Source organism: Hirundo rustica, chromosome 9 (genome assembly GCF_015227805.2).
Source record: "Hirundo rustica isolate bHirRus1 chromosome 9, bHirRus1.pri.v3, whole genome shotgun sequence".
NCBI classification, from domain to species: Eukaryota; Metazoa; Chordata; class Aves; order Passeriformes; family Hirundinidae; genus Hirundo; species Hirundo rustica.
Genome location: NC_053458.1, coordinates 31,120,736 through 31,141,937, shown reverse-complemented (window position 1 = coordinate 31,141,937; position 21,202 = coordinate 31,120,736). Strand labels below are relative to the sequence as shown.

The 21,202-nt window shown below is 41.7% G+C and overlaps 1 protein-coding gene across 5 annotated transcripts in view; it reads left to right on the top strand.

Moving 5' to 3' along the window:
- RABGAP1L (RAB GTPase activating protein 1 like) overlaps nt 1-21,202 on the top strand; it is a 214,774-nt gene that overhangs the window by 27,669 nt on the left and 165,903 nt on the right. For 2 of the 5 annotated variants that reach the window (XM_040073100.2, XM_040073102.2), the window contains exons 11-12: nt 3,819-3,912; nt 9,367-9,517. In XM_040073100.2, the coding sequence (XP_039929034.1) occupies nt 3,819-3,912; nt 9,367-9,517 (245 nt within the window). Of the gene's footprint in view, nt 1-3,818; nt 3,913-7,432; nt 7,472-7,558; nt 7,866-9,366; nt 9,518-21,202 lie in introns of those variants that run through there. The other 3 variants (XM_058421779.1, XM_058421780.1, XM_040073103.2) reach the window with 3 other exon arrangements.

Here is a 21,202-nt window from a genome sequence, read left to right as displayed (position 1 = left end):
AGCCATGCCCTGGGGAACAGGGCTCCATCGTGTGTAACAGTGGCTTGGGAAGATGAATGGCATCACACCCAAGTTCCCTTCCTCCTTTTCCTTCCTGCTCTGAGCATGATGTCCTGTGGTCTGGAGCATTCCTTGGGTCAGGTGGGGTCATCTGTTCCGGCTGTGTCCCCTCCCAAATACCTGTGCACCCCCAGCCCTTTTGGTGCTCCCGGCCAAACCCAGCCCACCTCTCACTCAGGTCCTGGAGTGACCTGGTCTAACTAGAGCTTGGAGTGGATCACATTAGCTGATCTCCAGCGGTCTCTTCCAGCCCAAAGTATTATTCCATGCTGATGCCATACAGAGCAAAGCTTGCTGTGGGAGTGTGATCCTCCAGGCTTGCTTTAAAAAGGCTCTAAATTCAGGGAATTGATTCATGAGGCATGACCTTTTTGTGAATTTTGTGAATCATATTGCCATTCAAAATGAAACAGAAAACATTTGAGACTTAACTGTTCTCTGGGGGTGATCTTAAAGGCTATTGGTGTGTATGCACATTCACAGCCCTGAGGTTTGTTCCCTTGAGATGTCTTCCATTGTCCACCTGCTCTGACAAAGTTTAAGTTTTATTGCCCAGCTGATGGCTCTGAGAGGTCAGGGCAAATACAGGAGGAGAAATATGCAGAAGATTTAGAAGAAGGCATCTGTGTCTTTCCCAGCAGAATAAGGGTGGATTAAATCATGCTTTGGCAAATTTTGCTGGCTTATAGATGCTAGGAAATGTGGAAAAAAATCTGTAGAAATACTCAGAGAAAAACATCTACAGTTAAGTATCCCTCCCATGATATCTTTTTTTTCTTAGGTTATACTTTAATGATTTAAGAGGTTAAAATATGTAAATACTCTTTAGCATGGAAACAGAGTAGAGGTTTTTAAGGCTGTTTATTTTCTTCCCTTTGCCCTATTCTATTTTGAAGTTTGACGTTAGCGTCTTTTGAAAGGGAGCATATGGCATTTCTAATTAAGGCCTGAGATTTTGTGACATATATCTGAATAATACATTTCAAACACTGCCAAGCCTTCCAGATGAAAGAATTTTCTGGCTGAAGTGCTGGAGTGTATGTGCTGTGTAACACTGGTCTCCTTTAGAACTTCGAAGAATTTTGCCCAGAATACCATCACAGTGAGAAATCAAGGGGTTTGTTTCTTTAGGCTGATGTCAGTATTCCTTGGCAAGCTCAGGTTTAGATCTGATAAGAGCTACTGTGTTTTGTTGCTCAAATGATTCAGTGCAGCGACATTTTGAAACATTTTGGTCTGCCCGGGGATTTCAGTCATCTTTATCAGATTTCATTCCAGGCTGCAGGGTTTGTTTTGTGTATATTTTCAACATTAACTCTTGCAGAGATGTGCTGTAGTTCTTCAGTCTCTCCAGAGAAATTCTAATCTCTTCCTTTCAGCAGTTAGTGCCAGATTTTCTTCCTTTACTTTGAATGCATAAAGCCTTTCTGAAATTGTGATTTGTGATAAATTCCTGATGTGAGCTGGGTTTCTTGAGATTCTTAGTACACACTGGTGTCATCAGCATGTACCTTGTGCCTCTGAATGGCAAATGGGCTCATCTCAGAGGTTTCCTCAATTTTTTTTCTTCTTTCCATGGGAAGTAAAAGGGACTACATTTATTATTGGTCCCTCTGACACAGTTGTGCAGATCAGAAGAGGAGAGAATTAAACAAATGTAATGCATTTAGTTCCTTTTTCATGTTATTTATTGCAGTGTCTTTGTGGTAAGTGAGGAAATTGGCCTTTACACTATTTTTGGTAATTTTAAGGGGGAAGCTGAGTCTTCAGATACATTTTTTTCCCTGAGGACACACTTGATTCCTTTGGTTACTGGAAAACTTGTTACTGTGGTAGAAAATTTTTGTTAAGATTACAAACTTGGAGGCTTTAGATCTTCTTATTTCCATCTTTAGGTCTAGTGAATGCATGCAAAAGATTGGGAAATCTTAAAATCGAGTTTTTTGTAGGTTTGTGATGTGGATGGGTAATGATTTTATTTGGATTATTTTTAATTGTAATGGGGAAGTATTTAAATGGAGGTTGGCCTGGTATCTAGGAACTGTAAAGCTGTGCAAACAGGTTCCAAGCTGAAGCCTTTCACCAATGCAGTGTTCATTTTCAAACACAGAGATTTCTGATACGCTTCTGTCAGGGCAGTGTTTTTGCTGTTAATTGTCCTTGAAATACAGTATATGCTATCTTGGTCCTCACAGCCCACTGTCAGATTCAAGCACTGATGATATTTTATTAATGACTTGTATTTGACAGCTGCTAGGAATATAAATTAGAAATCTGTAATTGAAGTGAGAATGATAAGGATGAAGAGTTAACAGGGTAATTGCACAAGTACTGAAGATCCTTTTCTACCTGAACTATGTTGTCAACATAAAGCTGAAGCTGAAATGTTCAATGCACCTGAGGGAATTCAGGATATTAGATCAGCAACAAGATGTGACAGAGCTGTGTGGAAAGGAGTATTGAAGGGATTTGGTGGGCAGATACAGCTTTGACTTGTCTTTTTTTGTTCCATTTTAACTTCTGGATACAGTTCAGATGCTGGGAGAGAGCAGCCTTGGAGCCCTGTAACATCAAGCTGCCAGTGGCTTTAGAGCCTCTGAAGATAACTGGCTGCCCAGAGGAGCTGTTGCTGCACCATCCCTGGAATGTTCTAGGCCTGGACAGGCTTTGGAGCAGCCAGGTCTAGTGGAAGGTGTCCCTGCCCGTGGTAGGGGACTTGGGTCTAGATGAGCTTGAAGGACCCTTCCAACACAAACTCTTCTGGGATTCTGGGATGATGATAAAGGGGGCTGTTGCTGTGTCTCTTTTTGGCTTGTGTTTCCTCCTAAAGACCCTGAAAGCTGGAGCCTGTCAGCATCTGGTGTTGTTGAAGTTGCACTTGTTTAATTCTTATCAGTATTTTATTTGGGTAAAACTAAAAAAAGTCCAAATAACTGCAAGACTGTATTTGCAAAAGGACTTGTCATAGAGTTAGACTGTCCAGCTAAATGTGGGCAGCTGCACAAGCCTGTGAGACACTTGGAATCCTTATGAACACTTGGATTGGATGGTTTTTTGAGCATGCTATTCCAGGCCCACATGACCCCTTCTGGATATGGGTGTTAGTCATAAAATGGTACATATCCCTCCCCAAGTGTTTCATTCTTAATAGTTATGAGCTTTCATTTGTAGCAATCCTCTCTGTTCCATGCACTCTGACCTTTAATGTCACAGTCTTGCTTTTTTTTTTTTTTTTTGCTCATCCATGAACTTACTTCAGTTAAAAAAAAAAAAAAAAAAAGATTTTGTGGCTCAGAGGAGGCTTCCTGAGCTCAGGGTACCACAGGACAGGCAAAGGGATGTGATATAATGAAGTAGCATTTTCTGCTGTGCTTTAATGGAGACTTCTGTTTGTGTGAAGTCTGGAGTGGATGTGACTTTGAGGTAATACTGTGAAATTTCATTAAATGGAGATTTGACAGCCTTAAAAGTTTTCTCACATAATGCTTTTCTAGGTCTCAGTCCTTTCTCTGGTAACACTACTGTGAATTATTCCCTAGTCCTGTTCTTTTAAACTTTACGATAACTTTATCAATACACTTGTTTGGTAAAGTCTGCTAAACATTCTTTATGATTCCATTAAAATTTTGTATCTTTTATGCTTTTAAAACAGATATATTAAAAAAAATTGTCTGAGATTTGTATGTATGCATCTCTAGTGTCTGTGCTCTTGGGTAAACCTGTACATGCTTTTGTTTTCTTGTTCTTTCTTCTTACAGAGAGTGATAATGAACTCTCCAGTGGCACTGGTGATGTGTCAAAGGATTGTCCTGAGAAGATTTTGTATTCCTGGGGAGAGTTGCTGGGGAGATGGTAATGCTTAATTTCTTACATTAGATTTTAGATATTAACCTTTGATTTGGTTTATGACGCTATATGCTCCTGAGTAGGTTTGACATTCTTTAGCTTACACAGTTTAAAAACTAAAATGCAAGACACATTGAAGTGTAGTTTTGAAACTTAATTTAAGGGGCCTTGTCCAGATAACTTGAAGCTTTTTTGACAAATCTTTCCCATAGCATGTGCAAGAGTCTGGTTTTGTTCAGTATTTGAGAGTGTATTTGTTTATGCCCACACAGCAGGTATGTGTCTTCACAGGCAGAACTTTCTGGTCATTTGGGGTTGGCTGTTAAATCCTCATGAAACTCAGTGCCAGGATAGGACAGACAGATAGGTCAGACCATGTGTCCCATCCAAGCCGTGCATGCCAGCTGGTGTACATTTAATTTGTTTAGGAGCACGTTTTTTTTTCCTATTTTTGTTAATGTGCTATATGTAAGCACTTGAAAAGGAATCTAGAAAGACTGAATCCTCACTGAAACACTTTCTGTTGGTGAATAAAACAAGGAGTATTTGTAAGCCCAGGCTATGTTCTCCACAGTGTTATTTCTGTTGTTTAATTAAGTGCTTCAGTAGCAGTGCATACTGTGTAAGAGAGGAGAAAGTCTGTCTGTTTGCTGCCTTGGAGAGACCTGAGCAAGTGCCAGAACCACTTACTTGGTTTTCCCTGTGTAAGTAATGGCTCCTGCTGCTGGAGACAGAAATAATCAGAGGCCCTTAATCTGAAATTGTCTGTTTCCTTTTCCTAATTCCTGAAAGAGAGATGAACAACGTGTTAAGGATTTATTTGGGCAGTTCCTCCCTTTACTTGGCTACTCTGTAGCTTTGGAGGAACAGCTTCTTATTTGCTGACCTGATCGCACACAAAGGTTTCTGGATGAGGCATCGCAGCGTTCTGCTGAGCCTGACTGAACCTTCCCCCTGAAACCCTCTCCTTCTGGCTGTTTTTAACTATTCCGTTACCCAAGTTTCTGACCTTAATCCAAGACTGGAAGATGATACTTTTCAATTGAAGTTTGTTTTTTTTAAATTCATTTGTCAGTTGATTCTTCTGTTTTTAACCTATGTCCTTGACAAATGCCTGGACTTGGTAGATGAGCACGCTGAAGTAAAAAGACACCCACAGCTCATGGTCTTAAGTTTTATGTATCCTACTGTTCCTTCAGATTACTCAGGTATACTGATCAACAAAACATTTAAGACTTTTGGAATAAACTATTGTGGTTAATTTACACATAAATCAAATTTAGTAGTTAAAGCAGCTTAAAATTAGTTTAAAATGGGGTGAGGAATGGGAGTGGCCAGTCTGTTTGAAGATTAGCAAACATTTCTTCAGGAACGTCTCAAGCAATATTACCTCTGGAGAGAAATCAAATCTGTAACCTACTCAAGTTCTTGAATAGTGTTATGTTACATTTGAAGAACAAAACTTAGAGTAACAGGTGAGAAATGGTAAGGATTTGAAAACGAAAAAGAAATCAAAATAAAATCTAGTGTGTTGAAAACTGTGCCATATGTTAGTAGAAGATCTGTGCACTTGTAAAAAAAGTAAGTAAACAAAAATTAACATTTCCACTTTGGGAACTGGTGTGCTTATTTATCTCTTAGTAAAAAAATTCTTGCATTTTAATTGCTTTTTGTCATTTCATTAAAATGTCACTGTAACCTATTGGACTCAGCAGAAACACTGCTCCAGGACTCTCCTTCAGGCGTATAAACAGAAATAAAAATAAGATAATTTACCAAAAAGACTAAACAATTGAAAAGTAATTTTATATCTATTTTACTATTTACTGCATCTTCAGCATTAAAGTTGTTCCTGCCAGCTAAGCTGCTTTAGCTGACCGGTCAACTATTTCTTAAAAAAAACCCAAACAAACTAGCAGCAATGATCAATAACAGTCTTTGATCAGAAATATATGTTTGTCAAGTTGGAGCATATTCTGTGCATTGCTGCTCTATGTGCTCGCTCTTGTATTTTAAAATTGGATTTGGGAGTTTGTGCAGGAGAATTGCAACATTTTGTAACAAATTAAAGATGTCAGCATCCATAATGGTGACCCCCCCACATGATAGAGGATAAGGTTAGAGTAAGACAAGCTTTTATTTTGTGCTCACTTCTGTTGTTCTGAGCAAAGATTATGGATGTGCAAGCTGTTTCCTGAAGAACCATCCAGTACTTGGAAAGTTGGCTGTGAAAGTTAGTAATGCTATCCAGCGTGGACCCATACTGCTAAAGTATTACCTCTGCCATAAAATCCAAATCTAGGACAGAGCCACTGAAGTCTGGCTGTTTAATTCTCAGTTGGGATTATGTTCAGGATGGTGTTACAGCACATGTGTTAGTTACTGCCTTATTTGTATTGTTTCCTTGGTGTTGCTGAAGAAAATTTCCCTGTTACGTTTCCATGGGAATGTCTTTTTTGGCTGCTCATTGGATCAGCTTCCCCAGTCCTCAGGGGAGCCCTTCTTTGTTTCTCATATAACACATGTGACCAGATCCATGTAATAACCAAACTAATCCACCGCTAGAGCTTTAACTTTCTGATGTATTTACTGTATATTTATTCCTCAACATGCATGTCATAATTCTGTAACTGCTTAGAGTATCTGGTCATAGAATCATTGAAAAGTCTGAGTTGGGAAGGACCTTAAGGCTCATCTCATTCCAAACCCCTGCCATGGGCAGGGACACCTTCCACTGTCCCAGGTTCCTCCAAGCCCCATCCAGCCTGGCCTTGAACACTGCCAGGGATCCAGGGGCAGCCACAGCTTCTCTGGGCACCCTGTGCCAGGGCCTGCCCACCCTCCCAGGGAAGAATTTCTCCCCAGTATCCATGTAACCTGGCCTCCCTGTCAGTTTAAAACCATTCCCCCTTGTCCTGTCACTATTGGCCCCTATAAAAGTTCTCTCCTGTGGGGGAGCAGAGGGAGATGGTGCTGGGGGCACTCCTGCCCGTGATGTGTTGCAGCTGAGTTAATCACCCACGAGTGGGAGCAGCCTTGCCCTCACAGCTGTGCCGATAAAAGAGTGAGTGAGAGGTGGAGTGGTCAGTTGGGGTTTGTGGGACAGGAGGCCGTGGTGCGAGGAGGAAGGGGACAGGAGGCCGTGGTGAGAGGAGGAAGGGGACAGGAGGCCGTGGTGCAAGGAGGAAGGGGACAGGAGGCCGTGGTGCGAGGAGGAAGGGGACAGGAGGCCGTGGTGCGAGGAGGAAGGGGACAGGAGGCTGTGGTGAGAGGAGGAAGGGGACAGGAGGCCGTGGCGCCAGGAGGAAGGGGACAGGAGGCCGTGGTGCGAGGAGGAAGGGGACAGGAGGCCGTGGTGCAAGGAGGAAGGGGACAGGAGGCTGTGGTGCGAGGAGGAAGGGGACAGGAGGCCGTGGTGAGAGGAGGAAGGGGGCAGGAGGCCGTGGTGCGAGGAGGAAGGGGACAGGAGGCCGTGGTGCGAGGAGGAAGGGGACAGGAGGCCGTGGTGCGAGGAGGAAGGGGACAGGAGGCCGTGGTGCGAGGAGGAAGGGGACAGGAGGCCGTGGTGAGAGGAGGAAGGGGACAGGAGGCCGTGGTGAGAGGAGGAAGGGACAGGAGGCCGTGGTGAGAGGAGGAAGGGGGCAGGAGGCCGTGGCGCCAGGAGGAAAGGGACAGGAGGCTGTGTGAGGGGCAGGACGGGTGAGACACGGTCCAAGTGACGCAGAGCATGAGGTGGCTGTGTGAGAGACGGGAAGCGGTGAGCTGCAGATGCAGAGGAAAGAGAGAAATGGCCAGAGCTGTGTGGGGTTGCTCATGGGACTGCAATGTAGAAAGGGCATGAAAGACTTTAGATAATGAGGTACTGATGCCTGAGGCCCCCTGAAGTTTTTAAAGGAGCGCTCTTGAGTACTGTGGCCGTCTCGACAACACTCTCTCTCCTTTTTATAAGCTCCTTTAAGGTACTGAAAGGCCATAATAAGGTCTCCCTGGAGCCCTTCTCCAGGCTGAACACCCCCAGCTATCCCAACCTGTGTCCATAGCAGATAGGTTCCAGCCCTTGGAACATCTCTGTGGCCTCCTCTGAACCCATGCAAGTTTTTAAAGTCAAGTGTTCAGTGATTTTAATGTTTCTGTGAATATTGGTTTTCCTTCTAGCTCTTTCCCATCGCAAGACCACTAGGGTAATGTGACTGAGTGCAAAATTGACTGAAAAAGATAAACTGGTTTTTATTTGGGTATCTGAGTCGTAAAGATGAAATTACTTGTACTGCAATGCACATTTAAAAATGAAAATAGCAATTATTTTTTAAAAGAATAATGGGATTATATAATCACGGTCTTTTCAATTCTCAGGTCATTTGGAAAAATGAGGATATCATCCCCAAAGCATAGGCAAAAAAATAGGTTAGAGTGTCTTTTAAATTTAAACAGCAATGGTAATCTGTTCATGTCCTGATGACCTGTTTCGTTAGAATGAGTGCTCTAAACATTCACTGCAAATCCAGGGTCAAATTGCAGGTTATTTAGTTAATCACAGCTTGCTGACATTTGACTAAACAGTCGCTCTCACTTCTCTGCTACCAGGAGAGCTGGGGAACACAACAGTGGTCAAGGCACTTGGAGAGCACAGCACTTCCTACAGCAGAAGGAGCCAAAAGTCAGTTTGGGCTGTCTTCTGCTGCATTGCTCTGAAAATTTCCATGAGTCTAAGAGTGTTTTCATCCAGCAATTACTGTTATTTCCAAAAGAGCTTTTCAACATCTGTGGCTGAAAGCTCTACAATATTGTGCGTGTGCAGTGATTTTTGTATCCCTACATTTCTTGTTGCGTGTGTGTACAACCAGATAGTAAAGCACCAGCTCAGACCAACAGAGAGATTTATCTGAAATAGCAGGATTGTACAAACCTGTGTGCAGGTGTTCCTGTTTTGTGGGACTTGGAACATACTCTTGGCATCAAGCCAAGTTGTCATAGGACTTCAGTCTCCATAACAGTACTCTTAAAATTGTCTTTTATTTGTTTTCCAGAATTTATTTTTCTGTACAGCTTAAGTTATCTTTATTTTTCTTAACCTAAGCTACAGCATATATGCTGAACAAATATTTAAATTGAATTGTCCGCACAGATGGCATATTTTTCTCTTTCAATTCAAGTTGTTCTTCATTAGCTAGTTCAGTTCAATTTCTGCAACTGATTATTGTTAATTTCCATGAATGTCTCCATACCTAGAGAATTTGGATATCACTAGATTTTGCCTCTGGTTCTTACTGAAAATCCTTGCAGAGTTTTTGCTTTCCATCGAATATTTGCTTTCCATCAACAAATATTAACTACTGTAACCAGTGGAAGAAAAGTTTGTGTTTCCAACTGCTGACTCTGCTTTTAAAGTTTTTTAATGTTTTTAATCTTTATTTTGACTGTAGTTGGAGTATAACAGGCAAATGATCATATTTGTTTCAGGCACAATAACCTTGTTGTGAGACCAAACGGATTGTCCACTCTGGTGAAGAGTGGTGTTCCAGAAGCACTAAGGGCAGAGATCTGGCAGTTGCTGGCAGGATGCCATGACAACCAGGAAATGCTGGATAAGTACAGATTGCTCATCACAATGGTAAGAGGCTTATTATTTGTTCTTTCCTTCTTTTGTTCACTTTTCTTTCCTTTGGTTGAGATGAATTCTGCTGGGCAGCAGTTTTAGTCAGTGGCAGGGCAGCAGAAGAATGAAACAGTTTGACTTGTTTTAAGCAACTGAAATTGTGGTTATGTGACTTTTTCTCCTGCCATGGGTACCTGTTGCATGGCATTAGCAATAGAAATTGATGACCTATATCTGTAGTAATGCCTGACATTCTGCTTTCTGTTCTCTTGCTGTGATGATAATAAGAACATCAGCTTGTTCAGGTGTTTGCTTGTGGGTCTTTTATAAGCTCACATCCATCACTTTGTTTTTTCAAAAGTTTGTTTGGTGTATGTTTGAATTTTAAGTGTTTCAATTCTTAAAAAATACCTCAAACCCAAAGAAAATGGCACAAAATTGAGTATTTCTTCTTTCTGTTGTTTATTTTAAAAAAGAATGTTAGATGCATTTTAACCTAGCAGGAAACCAGTCTTCCCTTGGGAATCCATTTTCATTGTGTGTCTATCAGCGCAGTCAGTGAGCATTCTAAGAAGTCTGTGGAGCAGTTTGATCTTCTTAGATCTGTGATGGCAGGAGGGAGGAGTTCTCTGTTGTGTAGCACAAGCTTTGTGCAGTGTCAGGGGTGATCTTGGCGTTTGGGGTTCTGGAGCTGCGGGGCTCTTACAGCTCTGAGAAGAGCAGCAGTCTCAAATATGCTTTTAATGGCAGGAATGGATGGAGCTCATTTTCTGTGCTGCTCAGAGCAAGTGCTGAGGGGATGGGGTGTTTTGGGCTGCTGGAGTAGGGGGTGGGCAAGCAAGAGGCAGTTTTGGGCGGGTGCTGGTGCTTGTAGCAATTGTGTAGCAGGGCTGAGGTGGAGTGGCAGTGAGTTTGGGAGTGTAAGGGCAGCTGGAAGAAGGCAAGCCAGGGGGCCTTTCTCCACTCGGATGAGAAGAGTCCTTCCAGTAGGCTGTCCTCAAGCTGCTTGTGCAGCAGATGTGCCTGTGGAACAGTCATTGCTTGCAGTCTCAGGTGCTGTGTGTTAGTGCAGCTGAAAGTCCTGAAGGAGGGATCAGCTCTGCTGGGGGCAGAGTGGTCTTTTTCTTGGTGTTTTTTGTTGTTGGGTTCTTTGGTTTGTGTTTGCTCTTTTCTGCACTTTCCCTCTGGGCTCTGGGCAGAGCTCTGTAAGTCTATGTGCCACTTGCCTGTGGCACTGTGGAGGTGGGCCAGAGGAGCTTCCTGGAGCTGTGTGCAGAGGTTTGCACATCAGCCCAGGCCGGGGTGCTCAGTGGCGGGTCAGTTTGATGACTGGGTGTGGCTCTGGATGCTTCCCTTGGAGCATCTCCAAGGCATGGAATGTTGGAGCTGCCCCCAGCTGTGGTGTCACAGAGAGGGGAACTTGGAGCTGCCAGCACGGTGATGTCCCAGAGAGGGGAGCGCTGGGGCTGAGCCACTCCTGGCCCAGACCCGAGAGCTCTGGCAGCACCTGGAGGAGACACCAAGGCTGAGCTGGGAGGGAGGCAGCAGGATGATGGAGTGCAGGCCCCTGCCCTGCACAGACAGGCCAAGAGTGGCAGCCTGGGCATCCCCGCGAGCGGGGTCCAAAGGTTCCTGGAGCTGTGAGCATTGCAGTGGCTGCAGAGCTCTGGGGAAAGGTCCGGCCCTGGCTTGGGGTTGGGCCACTGGCCCATGGAACAAATGAACTTGCAGCTTGCGGGCCAGAGCTGGGAAGAGCAGGCAGTGCTGGCTGGGAGAGCCTCTGGGCAAGGGCCTGCAGTGGCAGGGCACAGGCAATGGCTGGACGCTGCTTGGAGGCAAGGTGAGCTGGCATGTGGGGATGGACTTGTTCCCTGGGAGGGTGGTGGGGCCCTGGGCCAGAGTGGGCGGAAAAGCTGCGGCTGCGCTGCAATGACTGGAAGTGTGCAAGGGCTGCTTGCAGGGGACTTGGTGGCCAGAAGACATGGCCTGGTGTGGTGTGTCATGGAGCAGTGTAATGTGGGGATTGCAGTGGGGGGGTGGTTGTGAAGGTTGGGAGGGGTAGGGATTTGTTACCTGGGCTATGAATTATCTGTCCACATAGAAATTCTGGGGTAGATGGTGTAACTCAGACTTTCCTTTTGTAATGTTGTCATATTGTTTTGCTACTTGTCCTCTTAATTTGACATGATTAATTATGCTTGTGAAGTTTAGAAGCATCCCCAGAGTGAGAGCTGTCCTGGTGGCTTCTTTTTTCTTTACCAAGAAGGAATAATGTTTTGGTAGCGTAAATTTTTCATTTTGATGTTGTAGCTGTGTTATATTTTCCTTAGAAACCATTCACAGGACATCTGTCAGCTGTATGTTGCATCAAAGCCACCTCCATTATTTGCTCCTGCTTTCCAAAAGTGGGAAAGGAGGAGGGAGTGGAAAACTTCTAAAATGCAAGGTTTATCTTGATGTTGGGGCCTTATGCCTTAAATATACCCTATTACACTTGGCCTTTTTACTACAGAAATATTGCAGTGATATGTATTTTGGAAGTTTATATTTCATATAGTATTTAATGTAATGAAATATTAGTGTTATTGATGAAAAATGTAGATCCTCTGCTGAAGCATTTATGCAAATAGAGGTTTTTTTCTAAAGTAAATAATTTTCCTTCTGAAATGACAGAACTTCTTCTGTAGTCTGTCTAAACTGCTGGTGATCACATCCTTTGGCAATAAAAGACTCGTGAAAGAAATAAACAGGAAAGAACCTGTGCCATACCAGAGCTGGAGTCCGTCTTTGGGAAGAGTTGATATGGGATGCTCCAGAAAAACAAGTCAGATGATTTTTTTAAAAATGAATTATTATCTGATATTTATGTCTGTGAACAGAACTTTTCAATTTCATTTTGGTGTGTCAGTGATGTGAATTAAGCAGAGGGAGTAGTAGAATACATATTTTAGCAGTATATAATACTAAAATATTGGTTGTAGTGTTACCTTATGTGTGTCAATAATAACCTAATGATGTTAAGTTTCAGTGTTATTCAGGTATTAATGACTGTTCACTTGCTTCTCCTGTATGAGAAAGCAGAACTGATTTCTTCTCTGCATTATTTGTATGCTACCATCCTAATATACAAATAACACAAACTTTATTTTTTCCCTGATTATTTAGTCTTCTCATCACACCCATCATTTTCATCTTGATTCTTTCAGTTTATGTATATGTTTGCACAAATTCATTGTCTCCTTGTGTTTTGGTCATTCTGCTTGATGTTTCTCTTCTGGAAGCTGGACATGTTTGTGGGTGCCTTCAGCAGTATATTCCTTGAACATATGTGTTCCTGAGCCATTCCTAGGTGGGGAGAGCTGCTGATGCTCTGCACTTGCAGTCTTGGGAACAAAGTGGGCTCAATACCAGAAGTAGGAGGTGGTACAAACATCTGTGAACTTGAACCGTTGCCTACTGATGCCCCAGAAGCCCCCTGAACCTCTCTCTCTCTCTGAAGCAGCTCTCCAATGCTGCTGCCCATGGTAGCAGATCCTTCCTCTGAGCTTGCTCTCCCAGAACTCCAGCCCTTCCCTGCTCATCCAGCCTGACCTGTAGCTCTGGGTTAAACTGGCAAATGCAGCACCTCACTGAGAAAAAGACCACTGGAAAAACCTCTGCCATGATACTGTCACAGCTTGAAAGATGAACTTGATACCTGGAGTTATTAGTACCGAAAACGTGATTATGGTTGCCTCTTCTAGGGACAGAACAAAATCTGGTGAAATCTCTGACTTTACTACAGTGTTACTGGTTAACTTCTGGTGAAACTGTGCTCACTAGTGAGAGCTGTGCTGTTGGCAGGCCGAAAATGTGTGCCTTGTGATCCTCTGAATGACAACAGACTCTCAGCATTTAAATTTAGTTTCGAGACCATGATATAGACACATTTGTTGCTCTTTTCCAATCTTGTGCAGCAGTGCTGTGTTAGATTGGCCAGCTTTAAGTCCCATCACCTAAGAAATCTGGCTGTGCGTTTATACTGTATGTATCCATGCGTGTGCGTAGCTCTGGAACCTGCTGCAGTGTTTCTCAGGAGTGCTTGGTTCAGTGTGTTCTGTAGGAGAGGGTAATTTGGGGCTTGTTTTCAAGTCTCAATTCAGCACTGAAAGCAAAATGTCTCATTTAGAAAAGTCAATGCTGCATCTATTTTCTCCAAAAGGCTTCCATGTCCTCTAGTCCTGTGCGCTGGAGATCAGCAGTCTATCAAGAATGATCTGGTGAACTGTGTTCCCTTTTCCCTAGATCAGGGCATTCGTTTCCCATCTCTGAGTGAGTTTGGAGTTCCAGGAGAGAAGGGAGAAAAAAATACTTGTGATCTCACAAGTCCTGACAAGCACTGCCTTGCACTCTCTTAGGTCTGCTGAGTTCCAGCTTGATGATTACCGTGAGTTGCTCAGGAATTTTGACTGGAGCACAATAGCAGGCCTTGCATACAATTTTAGAGAGTAGGAGTTGTGATTTGGCAGCTGCTTCGTTTCTGACATATATGTAAATGTGTTCTGTATGACAATCAAAATCTGCCTGACTTCCCTTGCTGGTGTTTGTGCCATGGGCTCTTCACAGCGCTGCACCTGGCACCTGACAGCAAGGGGGAAGTCACATAGACATCACTAGGGATAAATGTGTATTTCTTTATTTATCTAATTATTGTAAGGAAAGTAAAATCAGTGAGAAAAATCTGCTTATGATAATGGAGGGTTAATATTCGCACTTAAAGAGCTTTTGAAGAAGCATGTCTGATCTGTTTGTTAAAAGAATATAGGTAGAAAAATATGCACAAGCTGAGGTCAATTCACTGACAGCGTTTTCTCCTGCCTGCTTGGCATTATTTCATTTGCACTGCTTCCTCAGCAGAGACTCGAATGAATTTTTCCACACTGAGGTGTATTCAGAGCTCTGATAAACTGGTGGGTGCCAGGCCACAGTGAAGCCTGTTTATAGCTGGACTGACTGGTAATTGTCTCCTGCAGGGGTCGTGCTCCCCTTGTCCCACGGTGTCCTTGTCAGAACAGGTTTCAGGCACTGGCAATGTGTAAATGAGTAGAAATTTGCTGTCACTTGATGGTAATGATGCAGCAACTTAGCCTAAAATACTTGTTGCATCTGCATGGGGACAGATGTTTTATTTGTTGTATCTTACACTGCCTATTATCAGAATTTTGCTTCTCTGTTTTGGACGGTTTCATTCTTGTGTGAATTCTCAATGCTGAATTCATAGGGTGAGACTTCTTTCCTGTCAGGGCTGCATGTAGTTGTGTGAGTAAAATGAGAACAGAAACAGGAGGCTGTCACTCACGCTCAGTAGTTTGAAAACTTTGAGGTGGACTGATTTAAGGTAGCATTTCTGATCCTGAACTGTATGATTTATTCGTAAAAGATTTCCAGTTTACAATAGGAATTCCCTCAAGAAATTCACTCTATGTTCATCTAACAGCTTATATAGACTTATTTTAAATACAGCTGTTGCTGTGGTTTAAGGAAACAAAACTTGTTTTAAATTTATCATTGTTATTTTTTAAAGTAATATTGGAAAAAGTAGATTGGTAGTAGTACATTATTCACAACAGTGAAAGCTTGTGGAGGAATGAGAATGCCTGGTTTTGAACTGGATGGTGACATTGAGGCGAAGGTCTTAAAGACTGAATAGCTGTCCTTCCAAATGACTTGTAAGAGAACCAAAAATAAGATTATTTGTTTGTTGTCATAATTTCCTTTGGCAATATGAGTGTGTGCCCAGAACAGTTAGAGATAATAGCTAATTAAAGGGTCAGGCTTCAGAAGGTTTGGCCAAAAACCAGCTTTTTCTGCTGACTCTGTTTTTTGGTGTTTTGTGTCTGGACCAGTAACATTGCAAGTCACTCCATATAAACTGAAAATCCTAAGGATTCTTCCAAGCTCTGAGAGACATTGATTTGGGGATTAAATATTGCCATATCGTGAAAATAACAGATTTCAGTAATTTAATAATTAGAGAATGGCACTAATCAGAGGTATCACTACTCCAGCAGTATAATTCTCATGCAATGGTGAGCGTTTACAGGAGAGTATTTTCCCATTCCTGCAGAAGGTGGAGTGAATGGATTGGAGTTGCAGTTGGATGAAATTAAGCAATTTAGAGTTAATGCATGCAGTTTGTCTCTTCAGTTTGGACCAGCACTGTTACTTCTGATTCCTGTGAAACAAATCCTCTTTTTTTAAAGCACAAAAAAAAACCCCAAAAAACAAAAACAAACAAACAAAAAAACCACACACACACAAAAAAACCCCCCACAAACAACCCCCCCCCCCCCCCCAAATAACACCAAAAACCACAACAACAACAAAAAATACCCCGAAAGTTAAGGTTGCAGGTTTCTGGAATTGCGTCTTATCCAAAATTAAAAGTTAGAAATAGGATAGGTGAAAATAGTAAATCCTGTTGTTGAAGCTTCAACATATGCTTAAGCAAAGTCTTCCATGTGTTGAATTAACTGTAATTATCTGTTTTGCGGTGCATCTGTCTTCGAACTGATCTCCAAGGACTGAAGACTGAAGATCAACTTTCATGTAAACCTAATGCAGAAATGTATTTATTTTTTAAATTTTGAATTTAGTCAAACTGTTCAAACAAGAAAGGGTTCTTTGTTTCACAGTTAATATTTACTTGGCTTTTTAATTTTTATTGCCAGTTTGCTTGCATAATTAGTGAAAGGAAAACTGTGGAGATCACAGGTGAGTCACTGTTTCTATCCAAATAAGATTAAATGAAGTTGACTTGGAAACTGGTGCCTCGATGCAGTTTTGTCCGTTTAGTTTGTTAATTTATTTTATTTGTGTGAAGCAAATACAATTTGTGTGAAACAGTTTAACTGGGAATGGGAGAATTCCTTACACAGGAAGGCTATTTCAGTGTGAGCAGAAAATGAATCAAATTTGTTATTTGCAGCAATACCAAAGGATGTTAAGTTAGCACTAAGAATGGGAAGAGGAATTTTTTTTTGTCCCAGTGGCATCGTGCAAGGTTCCACTGCTCAGTGTTCTGAGACTAATTAATCAGTAAGGGTGTGTAATTAAAAAGATGACTGTTCACCAGCTGCCACAGCAGGCTGGTTAATGGACTGAAACATTAGAGTATTTTTGTAGGAAATATTTGTGTTCAGAATGCTGCATCTGTTTGTCCTGATTGAAAATGGGGGAGTTTAGGCCTCTGTAGTGAGGAATAAGGTTTTTTTTTTCAATTTTATTTCATCTCCTTACTCATTAGGAGTGGTCTTCCTTGACTTTTAAAGGAAGCAGATATCAAGGATGGCATAGCAGTATGCTAAGCAATTATAAAGATCCGATTACATAAGAATCAATTATCATTATAATAAAAACATGAATTTTTTTTTTCCAGTTGACTGAAAAGAGAAAGAGCTTATACCTGCTTTTTGAAAGAGGCACATAGGTATTAGGCAAAATAGTTCTGAAGGAACTGATCCCTTTTTCTGAGTTTCCTGTTTCTTTTAAATTCAGTATGTACAGGCAGTTTCTTAGGTTGTACTTTTCCCCACCTTTTCATGAAGGGTAAGGACAGGACGATTGTTACTTAACTCTTCTCTTAAACTGACATTTAAAAGTTCATTTCGTGGCAAGTAGATTCTTGATATTTTTATAATGTAAGGTGGTTTGTAGAAACAAATCAGCTTATGCTGCTTGGAGGGATGGGAAGCTTCACTTTTGGTGTAAGCTGATCTGTTGGTGCTGACAGTTACAGTAATACTTTGAATTATTTTAATGGTGCTGCAACACTGTGGAACAATAAAGTAGATATGAACTGAAAATACCTACTAGAAATCAGTGAAAAATTAATGTCTCTGAAGAGTAGACGTTGATACAATTTTAATTCTTTAAATAACTTCATTTAATTTCAGACTTCAGATAAAAGGTTTAGTTTATGGTAAGTGTACCAGGGTACCTAGTTCCACAGCAAATGTTTAATATTACTCTTAGAAACTCAAGAATAAAGTGTCCCTAAGGTGAATTTAATTTGCCAAGTTTTGCTTCATTTAGCACTCATCTGGAGAAAGTCTTTCAATTTTGTGTGCACAAAAGGGAAAATCTTACGCTCAGTCTTCATCTTCAAAGGAATTCATCAGTTTAATGACAGGTCCCTTCAGGAAATAAAGGAGGAGTATCAATTAGTAATTTTTATTTTTATGTTATCTATGTTTGTCATAGTTTTAATTTCAAACCGGGCAGAAACACCAATTAATGTAGTGGTTTCACGTTCACCAAATTTTGGTCTTGGTACTTACTCTTTTTGTGGGAGAGAGACTAGGAGAGAAACAAAGCAGGCTCAACCTTAAAATTAACAAATAGTTTATTAACATATACTGAAAGAATAGAAAAAAAGAAAGTTGGGGAAAAAAAACTAAAACAGAATGAAACTTCAAAAAACACTCTTCCCTCCCCTTACAAACCGTTCACTTTCTTACAAAACAACATAAAGAGACAAAACTTGTAATTTTCAGTCAGTTTCACTATCTGACAATAGTCTTTCATCAATTCATTAGGGGAAGAGTCTCTCAGAGTCATGGATCCCACTGACGACTTAGAACAGTTCTCTTGTGGGTTTTTAACTGTCACAAAAACAACCGCCTGGAGAAACCTGCCTTTGTGACCCTCCCAGGAGCAGTTTCCCAAGCTGCTTATGGGTCATGGGTCTTAGACTTTTGCATCCTGGGGTGTCACCTTTTAAAGATGAATAACTCCAAAGCAAAGGATTCATTGTCTCAAGGTACAGAGATATCTTCTCACTTCTTCACTGGCACAGGGGGCTTCTCATCTTTATCTCTGTTCAAGCATCTTATAGGATATTACTTAGTTCATCACAAACACCTTTGCTTAAATCTACACACAAATTAAAACAATCATCTCCCCAAATGCATATCTTTCCCATGATTTAAAGGAATGACCTAAAAATAGAGTTCATTTCTATGGCTCAAGTAAGAACAGAACAACTAACGCTTCAACCCTCTGTCCCAACAGTCTTTTCACTCTTGCTTTACTGACTTCATCCTGTTGTTCTTTATGTTCACTCTGTCTTTCCTTACTCTCTTGGAGAAGGGCTAAGCTCTGGAAGCTTCAGGTTGCTAGGAAAGAGTTAAATCTGCTCAGAGTCTTTGTCTCATGTTCAAGGCCAAGCTGATGAGGGAGGAGGAACTCACAGAAACATCAAAGATTGAAGCACTCAGGCAGTCTGGAATCACAAAAAAACCCCAGGCAGGATCATAAATGCCTTCTCAGCCCACCCCTCAGTGTAAATTGGGGTGGCTTTGGCCCAAATAGTGCCAGGGGCTCAGCAGAGATCTCTCCTTGCTCCAGAGAAGTCCGAAGAAAGTAGCTGTTGCAAAACAGCAACCTCTCCTTCCCCTCCCTTCACCTAGGAGCCGATGGAATCTGGCCAGGCCTCAGGCCAGCTCCCCCCGCAAAAAGGGGGGAGCAGCAGGCCCAGCTCGATGTTACCTGTCTCTCTCTGGCCAAAGGAAGAAGAAAAAGGACCCACCTACAGGAAATCAAGGGGTTTTATATGGTACTTCCCAAAGTCGCAGTTAACAATTTCAGTGGTCAGAATAGATGGCCAATATTCCAACTACCCTTCTGATAGGTCTCTGTCTCTTCCAAAGCAATTTCCCAGGTCCTGACCTGGAGAATTATTCTACATTCTTTTATAACTAAAAAAACCAAACTGTACTAACCCATGACAATGTTTTAATGTTTATGTATGATACTCGCGGTGGAAAATATCGCCAGTAGTGTTTTATTTTCAGGGCCCGCATAAAGTTATAAAATACTCTGCTGCATTAAGAATTTTGCTGCAGTTTCTTTTCCATACATAACCATGTATGAGAACACTGAAATAACACTCACAATACAATTCCTGGCTCTTGAGGTGATGTATGACCCTAAAAGTCGCATCAATTGACACGTTTATTCTGCAGGGTGGAGTAGGAATGAGATTTGCGTGTGCCTTCTGTGTTCTGTTTTGTCTGTGTGAATTTACGATCCCTTCTCTGCAAACCTGGGGAGCAGAGTTGCCCATCATTTGAAAGAGTGATAAAACCAAGGGTGTATCAGTATTATGGCCTGAAGAGGTTTAAATGATGGTTACTGGAAGAGTTGATATTACACTGGATAGTGTCATAAGCTCAGGATATATGAATATTGATGCAGATAAGTGGTTTTTAGGTAGGATGGAATTGGGATGTGTCATTGCCTCGCTCTTCCCTCAGAATGTGGTAAGAGCTGCTAGTACTTGGCATCTCAGATCTCATTTGAAAATCCCTGATATTCCTTCCTAGATAAAACATAAATAGGTATCCCAGTTGAATTTGAACCTTGGTTTGTTAGTCAGTGTTCAGTTTTCCTGTAGCAGAAATGATGCTAATTCTGAAAGAGCAGCTGTACTAGAGACATTTTCAACCACGGTTTTCTACACCCCTGGGTAAAACTGGGTCATTTCAGAAGTTCCCTGTAGGGTTGGCTGTCTTTGTAGAATTCCATGTGTATGATTTTCGCTGTTAGCACGGGGCACTGCTTACCTGAAGCAAAAGGTTGTGTCTGCGTCCACTGCAAGAGCTGGGATTGCTGTGAGGGATAACTGTGTTTGAGGCAATCATCTTGCTCTTGGTATTCCTCTTTCCTTTCAAATCCACTGCTTCCTAACCAGCCTCTGCTTTCAAATAAAGGTTGCATAACTGGCACTCAGGAGGCTGCAGCAGTCCAGAGCTGGAGCTTTAGAAATCTTAAATATCTTTCTTGAAGAGAGCAAACCACCTTTTCCTATTAGTTGCTGATTTCAGTATGTTAATGTTTGATGTTGTAAAAATTAAAGAGTGCTCTATATGCTTAGAGAGGAACGTTAAGAAGCCAAACACTTGGTTTAAAGTCTCTTAGAATGCCTTTGTTAACACAAGTTCTGGTGGTCAACACTTTATTAAAGCATTTTTCACCATAGCTGGGGCAGCAGTTCAGAACAATTGGAATAGTGACAAACCCAGCAAGGCTTGAGCTGCATGTGTAGAATACTGAAGTGTGTAGAAGTGGTGAATACATCACTTAAATCCAAACTGGAATTTGATACAGAAGTGAATTCTGAATCTTTTGCTCCCTGCTTTTGTGTATGACTTCTTCATGATAAAACCCCAAATGACAGGGTTATTTGTGTGTTCCGTAGGATATTGTTCTAAGGACCTGAGCTAGTATTAAGGTAGATTTTATGGTCATCACTTCAAAAAAGATTAGAAACCAGTAGATCTTTACAGTCTGTATCCATTAAGGATTTTTTTCCCTTTGCAGTGATGTGTGGTCATACAAATTAAGTCATGTCAGCAAGCAGATTTGCAGCTGCTGAAGTTAACTAACCAGAAGGAGATTGATTGCAGTCTGCTATTGAATATACTCTTTCTAACAATCTTTTATGTAGGTTTTTGTGGACGTAGACAAATATTTTGGCAGCTAGGATTTGTTTTTCTCACTGAGGGTTTTCATCAGTTGCTTTTTAAACTGACAGCCAAATGCTGATGATATGGAGCGTCACATATTTTAATCATATCCTGCATATGACAAAGCTGTCTTCACATGGGTGGTTTGTCTTCAAAGCAATCCAGTTTCAAAACACAACCTTTTTTTGTCTCG